Genomic DNA, 16,990 nt, shown 5'->3' on the forward strand with positions numbered 1-16,990 from the left:
GGGTTTTTTACCAACAAAAATCTGCCTCAACCTTAATTCTCAGGAGGCCAACTAACTACACATAATTCAATATATAACAAGAAAAAACAGGCAAGAAAATACAATTATCAAATAACCATTACAAATATCGCTACAAAAAATGAGTCATATTTGGTTGGATGCTGTTTGTCATGTTAATTCCCATTACACTGTAAATCCCAATTCACTCACTAAACTTAAAACTTTATTGGAAACTTTAGTTTATGACAGTACAGTAATATATAAACACAAAATAACTGTATCATATGACCCTTGTCCGACATTTATGTCAGTTCAACAGAACTGACTTTTTTTTTTTTTAAATCACAAAACTAACTTATTAGGTTTCTGAGCATTTAAATCTATGTCACATTAACAGGGAATATATGTTTTATGTTTTATGTATATATGACAAAAAATTACCAGGTTGCTGAATGTTTATTTTTTATGTTTATTCAACACAAATGTGTCATAACTTATTGGAATTTTAAAGTCAAATTAAAATGAAATTTTCATTATCCAGATGAATCACATTCTACTCAAAGATTTATTTGAAAAATGGCTTGCACACAAAACTTTTAGTTCAGTACAGTGACATGAATGTTATGAGTCTTACCTCTGCATCAACTGAGGGAGTTGCTCCAAGTTCTGGTGGATAACTGATGTTGTGGCAGTGGTATGTTTCAAACAGGGCATTGGCAAAATTGGGAACACTGCCATTCACGATGGTCTGGTCCACTGGAATCATGAAGTGTCCAGCTGTCAGGGGGAAACTCCCTACAGTAAACAACGAAGGAAAATATCACACTTAATGTTAAAAGATCAGCCTTACATCATGACTCTCACATAAGCCACAATGATTGTGGTTTATAAACCATAATTCATATCTTTAAAACATTCATATCCAAGTTTTACCTCAACTTAATTTTCCACTTTTCAGAGTTGTACTTAATACTGTTGAAAGTATTAAATGCTAAAACATTTGGTGCAGATTGTTTATTTAATTACTTATTTGTTTTTACTGGTAGTCACACGGTCAGTTTTGCAATCAGTAAACACAGCGATGCATGGTGTGCATGATGTGGAAGTTGATTAACTTAAGATGACAGACACGTTTCATCAAATCACGCAAATTATTTCATTACAAGGAGTCCTATTAGGCATTTACATCATTTTTCTCTATCCCTCCGAATACCAGCCCTGTGTCTCAACAACAATTCAGGAGCTCATCAAAGCTTTGCTGGGAAACGGTAATAGTATGAGTGTGCTGTTGATCTTACCCAACAGCTTAAGGTCACTTGATAAAATTCATCTATTCTATTGCAATGGAGGTGAACAGAGTTAGTGAAACCAAAGTGAAAGCTTGTCATCTCAAATAATAATAAGTCATCTGAAAACATCAGAGGAATGTTGGTGGAGGAGAAATGAAAGATAAGGTTGCTCATCTGCAGTGACTTGTTTTCCTTTGTTTCTAATGATAATTAACATGCAAATGAGCCCTGGGAGCAAAACAGGGGCACAGCGTTTCTTGTTAATAATTACTGTGGGACATCATGATTATAAATGAGATCTTTCCGGGAACAAGACAGTACAGTAATTGGGGTTGTGACTAAAGAACCTGTACCATATAAAAATAGTATTCAGGGGTGCAAACATATCAGAGTGAAAAAGGTGAAAAGGGTGACAAAAGGTGAAGGGGGATGTAGTTTTTGCTCTTTACAGATATTGTAACTGCTTTTAGGTAAACTGATTGGATATATGACATTTAGAAATTGATTTCACAGCTACTAAGACTAAAAGAAAAACAAGGTCATTTCAATTCAGCTTCTGTCTTTTTCACTGAGCTTGGCATTTCCCTTTCTGAAGTTACTGTAAGAAACGTTCTCTTTAGCTACATCATACGTAACAGTGGTCCAGTTTAGCTAAATGTTTTATACTGTTGCACCCATATCCTATATATGAAAACAAAATTGTTGCATACATTCAGAAAAGCTTGTCTTTTGATACTGTCCAACACAACCGCCATGTGAAATTAAATAAATGCTGACTTCCTCCTGTAAACGTGAACTAATCAGTGAAAGGATGAAAATGAATCGCTTATGAGTTAAAGTAAAAAGTACAAATTGAATCATTTGATACATGGATTTCAGGTGGTTTATCCAGAATTTATGAGTATGATGATGCTATCAAAAAAAATGAAGTACCAACATATATTCTGCTGAAAGTGCATCATAATGTAAACTTTAAAACCCACATTTATCATGGAATGGAAACCCCTTGATGAAAGACGTCCTTAAGGAAAGCCCTGGGATTTTGTACATACTTAACACTAATTTTCCTGTTTTCTAAAAGGTCAATGAAAAGTTGACTTCACTGAGGACCAAGGACTAGATCTTTAACATTCTCTTCTCTGACCTCATTACATCAATAAAACGCAACAACAGCTCTGAATGCACAAACTATCACAACAAGAAAGATGCTGTTTCTGTTAGTCATACTCGTGGTCAAAAAGTGATTATGTTGTTTAGGAAGACAGTTAGAGACGACGAGATGCATGGATCCCAAGTACTAATTTGGAACATGTCAATGCGTCCCACCCACAAAATGCAACAAACAATATTTCACTGACATCCTCAGTTTTTTACCTCCACCAAGGAAGTCATGTTATCATCTGTGTCTATTGGTTTGTCTGTTTATTTGTCAGCGGGATTAAGCAAAAAATACTGAACGGATTTGCACCAAACTAGGTGGAGGGATGGGGCATGAGCTTTGGAAGAACCCATTAAATGTTTTTTTAAGAATTTGAATTTTTTCCTCTGAAGTCTGGCATATGTTGTTTGACATTGGCCTTGGCAGAGGTCTCCACTCTGAGTGCTCTTCCAGTTTATTTATTTATTTATGCTTAACACCAACAAACTCAACCATCTACTAATTTTGTCCGTTTCTTATTACTGCGGTGACATCACGTGCACAAGCTGGACCTACAGCCTGCAGCTGCTCCTCGTCACAATTTAGGTATAGATCCAGTACAGACATGTCAGAGGCTTGGAACTGTTATGTTTACTACTTACGAAACAAAAGATGTTTTGTGACCTTGAGATCTCGGCTGAATGCTGTAGCAGGAGCACACTGGCTGTGCAATCCAGGGAAATGGTGCAAAGTCGTATTTAATCAAACCTGTGGCAAAGAAGTGAAAAAAGGAAATCCACCTCTAATGTTAGCTAGGACACACAGACATGCATTCATCAAATCAAATACCTATCATAACATAAATTTTATCTCTAGATGTCTACGGTCTGTTAACCTGGATTAAATTTGGAATAAAAGTTGTATTTTTAGACATCTACCTTATATATTGGGGCTGCAACTAACAAGTATTTGCATAATTATTAATTTTTTAATCTTCTGATTATTTTCTCAATTATTCAATTATTCATTTTGTCCATAAAATGTCAGAAAATAATAAAAAGTTATAATTTCCCACAGCACATGGGGACATTATAAAATGCATCTTGTCTGAACAACAGTCCAAAACCCAGAGATATTCAGTTTACTGTCATGTACCACAAAGAAACGCAAGCTTCAAATCATTACATGTGATTGTCAAAATGTTCGCTTCACTTTTTTGTGAATGGACTAATTGATTAATCGGCTAATTTCTGCAAATGCAGATGATTTCACCTACAAGCAAAATATGCTTAACACATTGGCAAAAGCTACAAAAACAGGTAAAAAGTAAAAATGCTACAAATCAGTGTTAGTATGTCACTTTAGTGGTGGCTTGTTTATTGTCTGCTTGATCAGTATATGGCCCAAGTTAGCAAGTTCAAAAATAACATTTAGCTAATGCAACTGTGTGAAATGGTTAATACTAAACAGTCAGCTGAAGTCAGGCCCCTCCTAAACAAGCTTCTGTTGCTTTAGCCCGACAATTTAATATAAACCAGGTATTTCTGAAAAGTTGAGACATGCAACAGGAGTTTTCTGTCCATATCTAGTATTCAGTGGGAATTAAACACCTTGCAATTTCAAAAAACATTAGACAGTGGTTAATGTTCACATTACAAGCTGAAAAGTTTAAGCTTCTGCTGTGCAAATAATGTCACCCAGGCTGAATCTAGTGCTTAATGAAGGTTTTCTGGAAAGTGCAACAAAATCACTTTAGATTCACAGTCCCTACACAGCGTTATCTGCTACCATCTTATACACAGTAATTCTCATTGTCTGACTTGCTCATGCTGAACAATAACAAAATGCCATAAATGTTTGCAAATCAACAATTACACCACCTCTCAACCTCTCTAGGAGGTTATATGACTCACACATTTATATACATATAACATTTGTTCAACATAACACCATATTTCTTCATAACAGTCGCATAAACAGTCAACAGTAGCCACTGAGCTCCTTCATCTGAGGGCTTATTTCTTATTGGCTAGACTACCGCCCGTACTACGACTCCTGTGATGGCAGCCATGTTACATTAGCTGCTAACTGGCTAACTTTTACTTGACACTGTCGTTAATAAACACTTACAGAACAGAACAGTGTCAAAGAAATAACCACGAAAGCAAACCAATATCACCAGCATACCTGGCAAGTGAACTTTAGGTTCACAGTGGAAACACAGCTATATCTGATTCCATCTTGTGATTTGTCTGACTTGCTCAAGCACACTTCTTCTCCATGGACATACACTGCTCACGAAGCCACGCCTACTGATGCTTCTGCCTAATAACACAGGTAATGACTACATTGTACCCAGAGTTCTGTCTACCATGAGCACTTTCTCACCATAAACACATATATAATATAAAGTGTTGTGCCACTTCACACTTAAAAATAATTACTTCCAAGTTCAGTTCATACAGATGAAAATGAACTAGTTCACGTTCATAATTCGTCTTTTAAAATTTTTTATTTATTTATTTTTTTAATAAATAAAGGCCAATATTCTTTTTCAACTTCCTTCTACCCATCCATCACCAGCCCCAAATCATTACCACTCCCAAACTAAATTAATTCACTTGATTGTTTGTAAAACAGTACAAGAGTCTGTACCGTCTGTACTGCTAGCACCAGCCAGAGGTCGGAAACGTCATGCGTAAAACTGTCATAAAACGTGAGCTTAAACTGTTGTAAAACGTGAGCGACATTCACAGCTGATTCGTTCAATTGCGTTCACTAAAAATATTAACGTGTTTAATGAACGCGTTCATGCACAGCATTGAATATAATACATGGAAAACATTTAAAAAAAAGAAATTACTTTTCGCTTAAATTCACATTAATAATAATCTTTATTTATAGAGCAAAAACCCACGTTACTACAGAAGCCACGTTACTACAGAAGCCGCTGCTACAGCTAGCCTCAGGTTGTCGTGCACTGCTAACGGTAGCCTCCTCCAGTCCCGGGTTAGCTTGCACGTCTTCTTCCACAACTTCTACATCCTGATTCTCCTTGACAATGAACGTGTAAATAGATGGCAAAATTCTTAATAAAGCTGCTTTTTATTGGTTATACATGGTGCCATTATCTGAAATTTAAACAGAAAAAAAATCTTTTTTTTTTTTATCTCCAAACTGCTGGGTGGGCCCCAAGTGCGCGTGAGCCCCTGGGTCCATGATGGTTTTTGACGTCCACACATAAAGCAGTAATGGTGGCTTTCTTCCCAGTCCCTATACATGGGCAGTCCATAAAAGCAGCTAACTGTTCTCTGTTCTGGTTCCTTCCTACACGCCCCGTTTCCTGTTCACCTTTCTTCTGGTATTGTCACAGGTACCAAAAGTTTCTGCGTTTGATTGTTCCCCAGTTTACTTTTCTTATGCTGCTCGGTCGGGTCTGGGCCGAGAGATCAGGTTGCAGTGCAGGCTGACTGGTGGCCTCGTCGACGAGTCCAACAATGTACAACCACCATCGCCGCCGTGACGTCACTGCCAGTCGATGTTTCTTACGTGCAGTTGCTGTGAAGTCGCCGCCAGACACTCCCCTGCTCATCTCGTAGGCTACAAACAAGATGGGTGAAGGTTATGGCGCATATGGCAACCCGTTTCAGAAAGACAAGAACACCTCGTCTAATCGTTTCTAAATGTGAATCCTCACTTTAACTTGAAAGGTCCAAAAGGAAGAATTTAAGTGCATTATCAACTCACCCATTCCTCAGTCGGAAACCATAGTCTGGTAACTGTATCCAAGTCCAAACACAACTTTCAAAGCTATAAAGAATAGCCCAGACAAAGATTTTTTATTAATCAAATAGGTATACTTGATTGATACAAAATATAGGGTTCCTTATGACTGTATACATACAGCCATAATCTTGCTACGGGACAGTTAAAAAAAATATGCGAGAATATAGGCTAATTATTTATTTTCGAATCTAAATCGGCCGCGGCCCTAGAACTTTAAGCCATGGATTCAATACCATTCAAAAATCCTCTATGGCGGGTGGGTAGTGCCACAGATTACCTACAGAAGGAGCCTGTCGTGTGGAAATATCGTGAGAGGAGCGTGTCACTCAAAAGTCGTTACCTTTGTACCACAAAACATTTATATTTTGACACCCTGTTAGTATATCACATAGACGACTCATGGCAGAGACAATGACAGGATGCAAAACGACTGCTAATTGTGACATAATGTTTATTTGTGTATTGGCTAGTGAGTATCAGAATTTTCATTTCATTAATTTTGAAACCAAGTTATTTCTAAACAAAGTAACTGAGGGTTCAACATGAGTATTATCTCACAACTTCCACAGTGGGGACAAATACAATATATGAACCTTCATATGCAAGACTTTTCCTTTTTTATTTAAAAAAACTTTTAGAAAAAGATTGAAACTATTCAGCTTCGTAAGATGATTTAGTTTTAACCTCTTTATCAATTACTCTATCAATTTTCTTGTTTTTTTTTTCAAGTTTATTCTTTTTGATGGCTCAATGTGTCTTGCTGTTTTCAAATGAGATCACTAGATGTCACTGTTGTATTATTTAGTATATTGCTTGATCTCAGGGGTGAAGGAGGAGAAATTGACAATGGTGTGTCTGTTTACCGTTGGTTACCGTGGTTACCAGGGGAAATGTAAAAAAACGGTAAATAACGGCCATAAAACGGAAGAAATAATAACGGGTAACGAACGCGAGCATGAGAGGAACGAACCCTAACATTATTATGACAAGAGAAAAGACAGTACGTGACAGTATAAACACAGAACTCATTGCGATTCAGGGCCAGAACTGTGTGTAGTTATCTGTCCTATGATGATAAATCCCAAGTCTGCTTTCACCAGATATATACATCATTATTCTTTTGTTTTCAAACAGGAAGTGAAGGAAGGTAATAGAAAATGGAAAATCAGAGTGTCACAAAGTGCTTTCCCATTCCTCTTTATAAAGGAGGGCAGAGGTGGAGCAGATGTAACAGTATAAGATATACATTTAATATTTTTACATTTTCAGTTTAGGATCAGAAATGTTAAAACTCTTTTTGTTTTATATTTTCTCTTTTGAATGGAGGACATTTTCAGGGATAAATGAGTGGAGCTGAGAGAGTGAAAGAAGAGGAAATGAGAACAGAGTGATCAGGAGTAGAATATTACAGTACATGTCCATGTTGTTTATCCTATGATGCTACATATAGACATGTAATATCATTTGGCCTTGTTGGGGATCCATGTGTGCTCAGTTAGAGCAGCACATATCATTATGGCCTGGATTCAGATTTGTCATCTAAACAACAAAAATAGGTTTCAAAATTAGTAATGCTGTTTATGCAAAATTCATTCCCAACCTATGTCATGTAAATTCAAAATAGAAACATCAGACAATGTTTGCCTCTTTTTATGTGGCAGTGGTGAAATTAGTAATTGTCAAAATATGTTGTTTTGTGGTTTCAGAATGATGGAGACAGAGACCAATTAGATTCAAAATATGATGCAGGCTCTGGATGATTTTCTTAATATCATGTTTTCCCCCGATGATAATATAATAATAATAATAATAATAATAATACAAGAAATGTAGAACAAAGTGCTTCACATGAAAAGACAAAATGAACAAAACATGTTAAAAGAACTGATCTTTGATCTAAAATGAAAAATATGATTGTAAAGTAAATTTAGATAAAATAATAAATAAAATAATAAATCAATAAATAAGAAGATATTCAAAAGTGCTGAGGAGTGTATAAATGTGATGCAAAGTGCAAAATTTCAGAGCTAGTTAAAAGTGAAGAAATAAGTTTTGAGCTTTCTTTTAAAGATACTTAGTGAGCTGGCCTCTCTGATGTCAATAAGTAGTGTGGTTCACAGCTTTGGGCCGTAACTGACAAAAGCTGCATCCCCAATTTTCCTACAGCTGTTGCTGGGAACTTTCAACAAAGCAGCAATAGATGACCTCAGTGATCTTGGAGGTACACAGGGAGTTGGCAATGTAGCTTGGTCCTTGTCCATCAAGGCCTTTGTATATAAGGTGATAGTGCATGTAGCCTAGCTGCGGTGACTGGGGATAAGCCCCGGATGTTTACAATGTCTGGCTCTGCCCCTGCCTCAAGCCTTCCATGGTTTGACAGTGGTACATTCTTAAACCCTTTGGATTTACTGGGGAAGCGGCTCAAAGTCGAGTCTCTGAGGGTGACTAGAGCTATCACTGGAACAGCGAAAAGCTACGTGCCATTTTACCTTAATGGACGTAGTCGAAAGTACAAGTCGTGTAGTTCCACAAACAAACTTTCTTCCCGTATACAAAGTGCAGTAGAAACAAACAAACAAAACAGTTTAATGAATGTCTAACTAGTCTTTGTAACATAATATGAGTGATAATCCCCCTAATCCACTTTATTCTGCACTGAGCCTTAAACCACAAGGTTACAAGATAGTCTGCAATTAACTTGACCAACAGATGAGGCAGTACATCTCTATTAATGTAAACATGATGCCAAAGATTTTCTTTGGCTTTGCCTGCGGCAGTGGTTCTTCACTTTAGTATTTTATGATTATGGCCCATTATATGACTGTGCGTCATATGTCCCCACAACACGCATGCGGGAAAACAGTAGCTCCTAAGTTAACTTCCGCCACATTTGAGGTGTTTATCATCAGCTGCCTGTAAAGACATGGGAGGATGTTTAATGTAGGTCAGAGAAGTGTCTCTCTTTAGGATCTCGAGATGTGACGTTGATCGTGTTATTCTCAACCCAGTGAAATGTGAGTTGGTTGACGACAAAAGTGAGTGAGGGGGATCATCGAGACTCTCTGATATGAAATCCTCGTCTTCTTCAGGGACATCTAGTGGTTACTTGCGGTCAAACAATTGATATTTACAAGTGGTGGAGGAGCAGCAGTTAGATGTATGGATAAAACATATTTTGTACAGGTGTGAATTTGGGATGGAAAATGTGTTTTCTTTGTATAAATACCAACACAGAGGGCACTGTATTAGTCACTACAATCTTTATTTGATGGTTAAGTGCAAAAACCAACAGTGACACAAACCAGTCTACATCTTAGTTGCTTGCCATCACCTGAAAAGAAAGCATAAAGGCAATATTGTGAAATAGGGCAATTGAGCATCTGGACTTCTTTATCACAACATGTCCGCTCATTATTTCTTCTGCACTAAAAAGTTCATATTAAAAATTGAGACAATTATTATGATTGTATTTCATAATTTGTACAACTTAATTTAATAATTTATGGACCATTAAAAATGTGAAGGTTTTTCCAACTACTATATAAAACTATTTCTCAGATCTTTGTCTGACATTAAGATCCCTGCAATAAACAACCAAATGGCTTCCCATGAGTAGTTTTAGGTCTGTCTGTTTTGATTTGACAATAAAGCCAGTAAACAGCGAGTGGCTAAATCCCAAGACAGTAAAGAGGTTTCAGTGTTGTCAGCTGGATCCAAAGAGAAACAAAAAAGCCTCGAGTATATCATGAAATCTTGTGGACAAATATTTTAAGTTTTTTCCACTTACGTTGTTGATCCAGGGGATGTAGGCGCTGACCCTAGTGAAGACGGAAGGCTTCTTGGGGTAGTTGCAGCCCATGCTTGAGCCAAAGCTCACCACACCGTGAACTTCCCAGGAGCCATCAGGGCTCTGACAGTTCAGGGGGCCACCAGAGTCTCCCTAAAAGGTAAAAAGGACAAATGTGACACTAGGCACAAAAAAAACCCAAAAAACAGATGATGACAAGAGCTTTTAGAAAATAAAACATTAATATATCTAAATCTCAATGGTGTAATATAGAGATATACTTAAGTGTAAGGCTGGAATTTTGTTTTACAGAAACTATAGTGACATACGTTTGTACAATAAGAAATATCAGACTCACATTGCAGCTAGCCAGCTGTCCATCTCCTCCAGCACAGACCATTTTGTCGGTGACCAGGCTGCCCCACCAGTCATACCTGTTGCAGATGGAGTGGCCGACCACAGGAAGGAGGGCCTGCTGCAGGATGTCGGCAATAGGACCTCCAGCTTTAGAGGAGAACAGGGCATTCACATTCAGAGCTGTAGTCAAGACCGCTTCATTCAAGGTCTATTCCAAAGGTCTATTCCAAAACTAAGCCCAGTTTTAATTTAAAGTTGCAGCCTGTATCATGTTCCATCTCTTGAACACATAAAAATATTTTTGGCTTATTTAATGCATAAGGTTGAGGAGGTAATCCCTTAAAATAAAATACGTGGCAAGACGCAACTTTTTTTTATTTTTAGATTATTGGGAAATATGTGGGAAGTTAAAGTCATAAAACTATGAGGTGGATGCAAAACCAAGACATTATTAAAAGTGGTCTTGAAATTGGACTCAACCGCTTCAGTTCAAATTAATGACATTTTAGTTGAAGATTAACCTCGAGTCCTGTGATCACACAAATTTAACTGGAGAAAGGATAAAACATTAAAGATATGATAATTTAACCAGCTTTGTTTAACAGCTGTTGTTTGTTTTGTTTGGTTTATTTGGTTGATGTAACTTACTCCAGAGACGTCCCCAGCCAGTGACGTAGCAGGGAGCACCATTGGGCTGGATGTCACCAGAGGTGGGGAGGCAGGCAGCCATGATAGTGTCAGAGAAGGTGACAGGAGTCTCCAGCTTGATCAGGGCGATGTCGTTACTGAAGCATGAATACAAATACAACATTTAGAGACAGAATGCTAATGAGCATTAATATCATGAATAAACAGTCACAGAATCATAGTATGTGGTCCACTATATATTTTGTTATTACAACTGAGCCCACCGGATTCTGTAAGAGTCCCAGTTCTCATGGACAATGATCTTGGCGGGGCTGATGGCGATGGACCCAACCTCATTGTTGCTCTTCAGATTGTGTTTTCCCAGGTAGACTCTGTAGGTGCGGCTGCTGCTTAGCCACAAAACAAACAAAGAAAACCCAAACAGAACCAAGTCAGAGTTGCTTAAGGCAGAGATCTATTCACTTATAACACTTGATTAGAATACCCAAGTTATTAATACAATTACCTCTACTAACATTGTGTTAGTACAGGACTACTGCTATTCACCTAACTCTGAAAGTCTAAATCTGCACTGCCAGTGTTAGCAAAAGTAGAATTCCGGATCACTGATATTCTGATATCAACAAAATAGTCTTTATTAATAAGCAAGTAAAAAGTAATACGAGTAACGGATGATATGATAGTGTGTGTTTTACTTATTAGGCTGCTAAAGTAATCAAGTGCTCTGTCTACCACAGGCCTGCCTCTCTTTGTCCTCTGTGCCTTCAATACATTCATTTCACATTTCTTAAACTTTTTGAGACAAACCTGATGCAGTGAGCAGCAGTGAGGACCCACTGGCTGGAGATCAGAGTGCCACCACAGGTGTGGTAGAAGTTGCTGCCACTCCTGTACTGCAGAGACACCTGAGGAGAAGACACAACGGTACATGAATGTTTTTATGACTTTAGGAAACAGACAGGAGACAGAATTTCAAGACCATTTAAAGGAGCATACCTGCCAAGGCCAGCTGTTCTCACGGACATCATCTCCACCAACCACCCTGGTGATGGTGGGGGGGTAGGTGGGCAGTCCGCACCCGTAGGCTGAGAGACAGCAGTACAGAGTATGATGACTTATGATGGTGTCTTAACATCAGCATTAATATCAGGTTTTATTCTTTAACTATCAAAAATATTTCCAAGCAGTTAAATGTGATTTTGTTAAAACTCAAGGCTTCATATCCATTTGTACACCACCTCATGTAAAAGGAAATGTGGGTCAGGGTTGGAAAACATGTAACTGTCTGATCAGAAGAGTATCAGAGCTTACCGCCAGCAACGAACAAAGCCAAGATCACAAACTTCATGGTGACAGTCTTCAGCAGAAGTTCATCGGGACCTTCTCCTTCTTATATAGTGCTTTCACAGACCTCGGATGTGTTGCTTAACTTTTGCAGCACAGCCAGGAAAAGTAGGTGGGAAAAATAAATCAACCTTGGAGATAAGTAACCACAGATATCCCCAAATACACCTTATCTCTCCACCTCAACCTTTGTGTGAACCTCACACATGTCTCACAGTGACCTGAGTTTGTCAGGTCCTTTAAAGTTAGAGACGATGTTTACACCCTATGCCTGTCCATTTGTCTTGTTCTATTAAAGGAAATAAAAGTGCTTGTGGAAATACACAAAGTTTTACCTTCTTTAGTTTACCAGCCTGTTATGTATAACAGACATTATGCATACTGTATGTGTATGCATATGGATATGAACAATCTCAAAGAATAGCAAAAAAGAAAGAAGTAAGAAAATGCAAGAAGCTGCATATGTTTGAAAGTGTTAGAGATATTTGTAAAAAGAATTAGCATGTATACAAGAAAATGTGTTTGAATTAATCCCACATCAGTCTTTCCATGTGATAAAGTGCAGTTTGTAAATATAAAACACTTGAGTGGTAAATGATAAAACATGCAATGTTGGAAATAGATAAAAGCATGTAATAAATAGACAAATCATGTAATAAACTGATGTGTAATGTTGTATTTGACTGTAATAATAGTTTGTAAATATTTGTTTGAGATTTTCTGGAGCATAAGCATATTTTGATTTCTATGTCTTCTGAGCTGAAACAGCTACTGCAGTTGTACTGCAGTAGCTTTCCTCAATGGGTACATTTCTTTTGCACGACTATCACCTCCACCTATCAAATATCACATACTAATAAATATTGTAATATTTTTGATATTGCAATTTTTGGTAAACAACACTAGGGTCCAAAAGTGTGAGACCACCTTGCCAGAATGGGGTGAGGGTTGGGATGCAGAGGAATCATCATCATGATTTTGTATTTTCTATATTTAAGAGGATACACTGCAATCCAACGTTATGGGAATTTAGGGAATGTCAATGATACTCTAATAGCTGTGTACTGTTTACTTTCATTTGACCAATGCTGTACGGTCACAGGAAACATTCAATGCTTCCATGAGCAATGGAAACTTGAGCTGCTGCAGGAGGTGATATTGTGAGTAGGGAGTGCTACATTTGATATGGAGTCAGGCTGTTTGTGTGTGGTCCAGCTCTTGATGAGAAAAAATAAAAAAACATTTCATTCCACTGACTTGTTTAACAAACAAGTTCAAAAACATGCAAAACCCTGGGACACTTTGGCCTTGGCCTAGTATTCATGTTCATTGATGTCCACCTAGCTCCACCCCAGTGGCAAAGGGAAAAAAGAATTTGACAGAGTTTTTGAAGGTTGCATAACATCATGAAAGACATATATATATGTCAGATGTTTTACCACAAACTGTGCAGATGCAGACATGATGAAGTTTGTGGTTCTTGCTCTCTTTGTTGTTGGTGGTAAGGATCCCACACGGCACTGTTACATCCATCTGTTCACTTGGTTTTTCCAGCTTTCTCTGAATGTAGATGAATAAGTGTGTGCACAGGTTCACAGTTTTAATAGAATGCGTCTGTCTGTTCCCCTGAGCCTACGGGTGCGGCCTGCCCACTTTCCCCCCTGCGGTGACCAGGGTGGTTGGAGGACAGGATGTCAAGCCTCACAGCTGGCCCTGGCAGGTAAAACACGCTGAATGAGAAAAAACAAAAAACAGAAAACAAGATATGTGCTGTCAGAAAAATACGTCTTTAAGACCTAGGACTTCAAGAAATCAAATGAGGATCATAGCTAAAATATACAATGCAGCATGTGACAGGTAGACTAGAGACCAAAACTCTCACAGCATCATGCAATGTGGAGTCGCAGAAAATAAAAATATGAATATGAAAGAGGAAAGGCAAGAAATGCTTATTTGTGTGGCACTTTTCAAAAACAGAGACGGTTTTACATAAGATGAAGAAATACATTAGAATAATGTTTAAAAGACAGTAAAGAGATAAATAAATACATTAACATTGAATAAAATTAGATAAAATAAGTGCCAAAAATGAGCCAAAACAAATGACACAAAAAAGAAAAGCTTAAGATAATTGATTGTGTTCATATGTATGTTTCAGATTTCCCTGCAGTACAACAGACAGGGTGAGTGGAGACACACCTGTGGAGGTACCCTGATCTCCCACCAGTGGGTCCTCACTGCTGCTCACTGCATCAGGTATGAAATAGTGGAGCCCAAATTCAATCCCGGAAAGGAGCCTTTGAGTTGAGTCGCTTCATGTTCTTCTGTCTGTGAACTTACAGCAACAGCAAGGAGTACAGAGTGGCCATGGGAAAGCACAACCTGAAAGTGACAGAGGAGGGTGCTGTGTTCATGGGCACCGCCAACATCATTGTGCATGAGAAGTGGAACCCCCTGTTCATCCGGTAAAACATTTCTTCTCACTGAGGACATGGATAAGAAGCGAGAGACTTTGCTGAAAACCAAAAAGATCTTTTCAGTAGGTCAACTCTATAAGAAATCTAAATGTGTGTGCGTGTGTGTGTGTGTGTGTGTGTGTGTGTGTGTGTGTGTGTGTGTGTGTGTGTGTGTGTTTCCTCTACAGTAATGACATCGCCCTGATCAAGCTGGAGTCCCCTGTTACCCTCTCTGACTCTATCATGGCTGCTTGTCTCCCTGCTGCCGGCTTCATCCTCCCCCATGATGCACCCTGCTACGTCACCGGATGGGGTCGCATCAAAAGTGAGTGCCCAGTCTCTTTCCCCTCTTTGAGAGTTTTACTGCAGTTCAGTAAAATATTATTAACAGTTCCTCAGTATTCGTGGTAGTATACAGGATTATATATAATACAGTATTAAGGTATATGCACTGTACTCTAAATATAAATGTAAAACCACAGGATCAAGTTATTAGTTGGTTGCTTAACAGGCTTAATACTTACAGTATCTGACAAAAATGCTGATGGCAATTATTTAAGTACAAACAAAGTTATTCAAAAGATTTTTTTTTTGCCTTTTGGAGTTGTCTCTGGTTAACTCGATTATACACTGGCTGGATTCTCTTGTTTATTCTGACACAAAATACCAGAGAATGACTTTATTTCCAAACAAGAGAATTAGTCAGATCCATTAAATAGAAACCACATTGTTTGGTTCAAAGCTACAGCTGATGAAACATCTGTAAAAGTGGTGAAGGTTGTGCATGTCGTCAATGTGTTACCTGAGCTGAACTTGAGCCTGTATGCATCTCCCCTCCACACAGCCGGAGGTCCCATCGCTGACATCCTGCAGCAGGCTCTCCTGCCTGTGGTGGACCACGCCACCTGCACCAAGCCTGACTGGTGGGGAGCTATGGTGAAGAACACCATGGTCTGTGCGGGCGGAGACGGAGTTGTGTCTGGTTGCAACGTGAGTCTAAAATAATGAATGACACGATCACATCGTTGTATATAAAATGACACATCATACTGTAGCACCGTTGCTTTCTGGTGTCAGCAAACTGGACACGGCAAACTACGCTCACGTTTCCTCAACCTGTAAACTTGCCATGTTTTATAGAGAGGATCAGCAAAGCTATCTTTTTACTTTGTTTTAATTCTGCAGTGATTGTGGAGAATATATACACTTCAATATTTATTTTTTCAATGATTGCAGCTTCTCAAATGTGTACATTGGCTTGTTTTCTTTGTCTTTTATGATATAAATATCATTATATTATTTATTATATTACTACATATTTTTGGTTTTTGGAATGTTGGACAAAACAAGCCGTTTGATTATGTAAAGAGGCTTTTGAAACTGAGATAATGAGAATAACTGTTACACTTACAAACAGTCATGGCTCTGTTCCTTTATATTTTTGTGCTTTAACTGAGATTCTTCCTCTGATACTGTGTTATTTCCCAAAAAAATCAAACAACTATTTTATCTGATTTTTATACTGTTTTGTGAATAACATATTGTAATTGAGGGCAATGTCAGTTAGAAGGCCTAAAAATATCAAGATAAGACGAGTAATGTTTGATGCAAACACTGGACTCACTGTGTGTCTTTCAAGGACAAGAAGTTAGTCCTAAATTTGGATTTTTGGATCAAATGTTTTCTCTCACATGGTTCAGGGAGACTCTGGCGGCCCTCTGAACTGCCAGAGCGCTGATGGCGCCTGGGGGGTTCACGGTATCGTCAGCTTTGGCTCAGGCCTCAGCTGCAACTTCCCAAAGAAGCCCACTGTCTTCACCCAAGTCAGCTCCTACATCGACTGGATCAGCTCCGTAAGCTCCTGACCCTCGCTCACTGACTGACTTCAGGGGTCGAAGTCATGAAATCCATAAATACGCTTTTTTATTTCTGCGATTTCATTCATGTTTCAAAGATGAAACTAGCAAAGAATCTGGATAATGAATTACTTATCCCTGCTGGTATTGCACTAAATCTAACATGTTTCTCTCCTCTCTTCCACAGAAAATGGTGGCCTATTGAGAGGACAGTCTTTTGGGATGAAAGCTACTTTGTGGACATGTAAAATAAATGATGTGGAACTAAATAAAAAGTCAAGACTTTGTGTCACTGTGTGGTTTGTATCACTTAGCAGGTCAGCAGTTTC

General features: G+C 38.3%; 2 protein-coding genes and 1 long non-coding RNA gene across 4 annotated transcripts; 1 reads left to right on the forward strand and 2 right to left on the reverse strand.

Moving 5' to 3' along the window:
- Positions 1-658: 658 nt before the first annotated feature.
- Positions 659-4,698, reverse strand: LOC130175095 (uncharacterized). The gene is made up of 3 exons (XR_008828694.1): positions 4,615-4,698; positions 3,090-3,195; positions 659-795 (listed from the first exon to the last, which is right to left on the reverse strand). It is a non-coding gene; the product is annotated as an uncharacterized LOC130175095 (long non-coding RNA).
- A 4,759-nt stretch (positions 4,699-9,457) lies between these two features.
- LOC130175096 (chymotrypsin-like elastase family member 2A) lies at positions 9,458-12,816 on the reverse strand. 2 transcript variants are annotated; one of them, XM_056385391.1, is made up of 8 exons: positions 12,317-12,816; positions 12,002-12,090; positions 11,813-11,910; positions 11,269-11,391; positions 11,006-11,142; positions 10,359-10,504; positions 10,001-10,153; positions 9,458-9,544 (listed from the first exon to the last, which is right to left on the reverse strand). In XM_056385391.1, the coding sequence occupies exons 1-8, from the start codon at positions 12,351-12,353 to the stop codon at positions 9,527-9,529; spliced, it is 801 nt and encodes a 266-aa protein (XP_056241366.1). In that variant the 5' UTR covers positions 12,354-12,816; the 3' UTR covers positions 9,458-9,526. The 2 variants fall into 2 exon arrangements, with proteins under 2 accessions (XP_056241366.1, XP_056241364.1); XM_056385389.1 differs by lacking the exon at positions 9,458-9,544 and having other exon boundaries at positions 9,566-10,153.
- Positions 12,817-13,810: 994 nt separating this feature from the next.
- Positions 13,811-16,948, forward strand: LOC130174880 (chymotrypsin-C-like). The gene is made up of 8 exons (XM_056385117.1): positions 13,811-13,850; positions 13,981-14,069; positions 14,508-14,605; positions 14,692-14,814; positions 14,994-15,130; positions 15,650-15,795; positions 16,506-16,658; positions 16,849-16,948. Exons 1-8 carry the CDS (start codon positions 13,811-13,813, stop codon positions 16,864-16,866), a joined length of 804 nt encoding a protein of 267 aa, XP_056241092.1. The 3' UTR covers positions 16,867-16,948.
- The last annotated feature ends 42 nt before the right edge of the window (positions 16,949-16,990 follow it).

The sequence above is a fragment of the Seriola aureovittata genome, chromosome 9 (genome assembly GCF_021018895.1).
Source record: "Seriola aureovittata isolate HTS-2021-v1 ecotype China chromosome 9, ASM2101889v1, whole genome shotgun sequence".
NCBI classification, from domain to species: Eukaryota; Metazoa; Chordata; class Actinopteri; order Carangiformes; family Carangidae; genus Seriola; species Seriola aureovittata.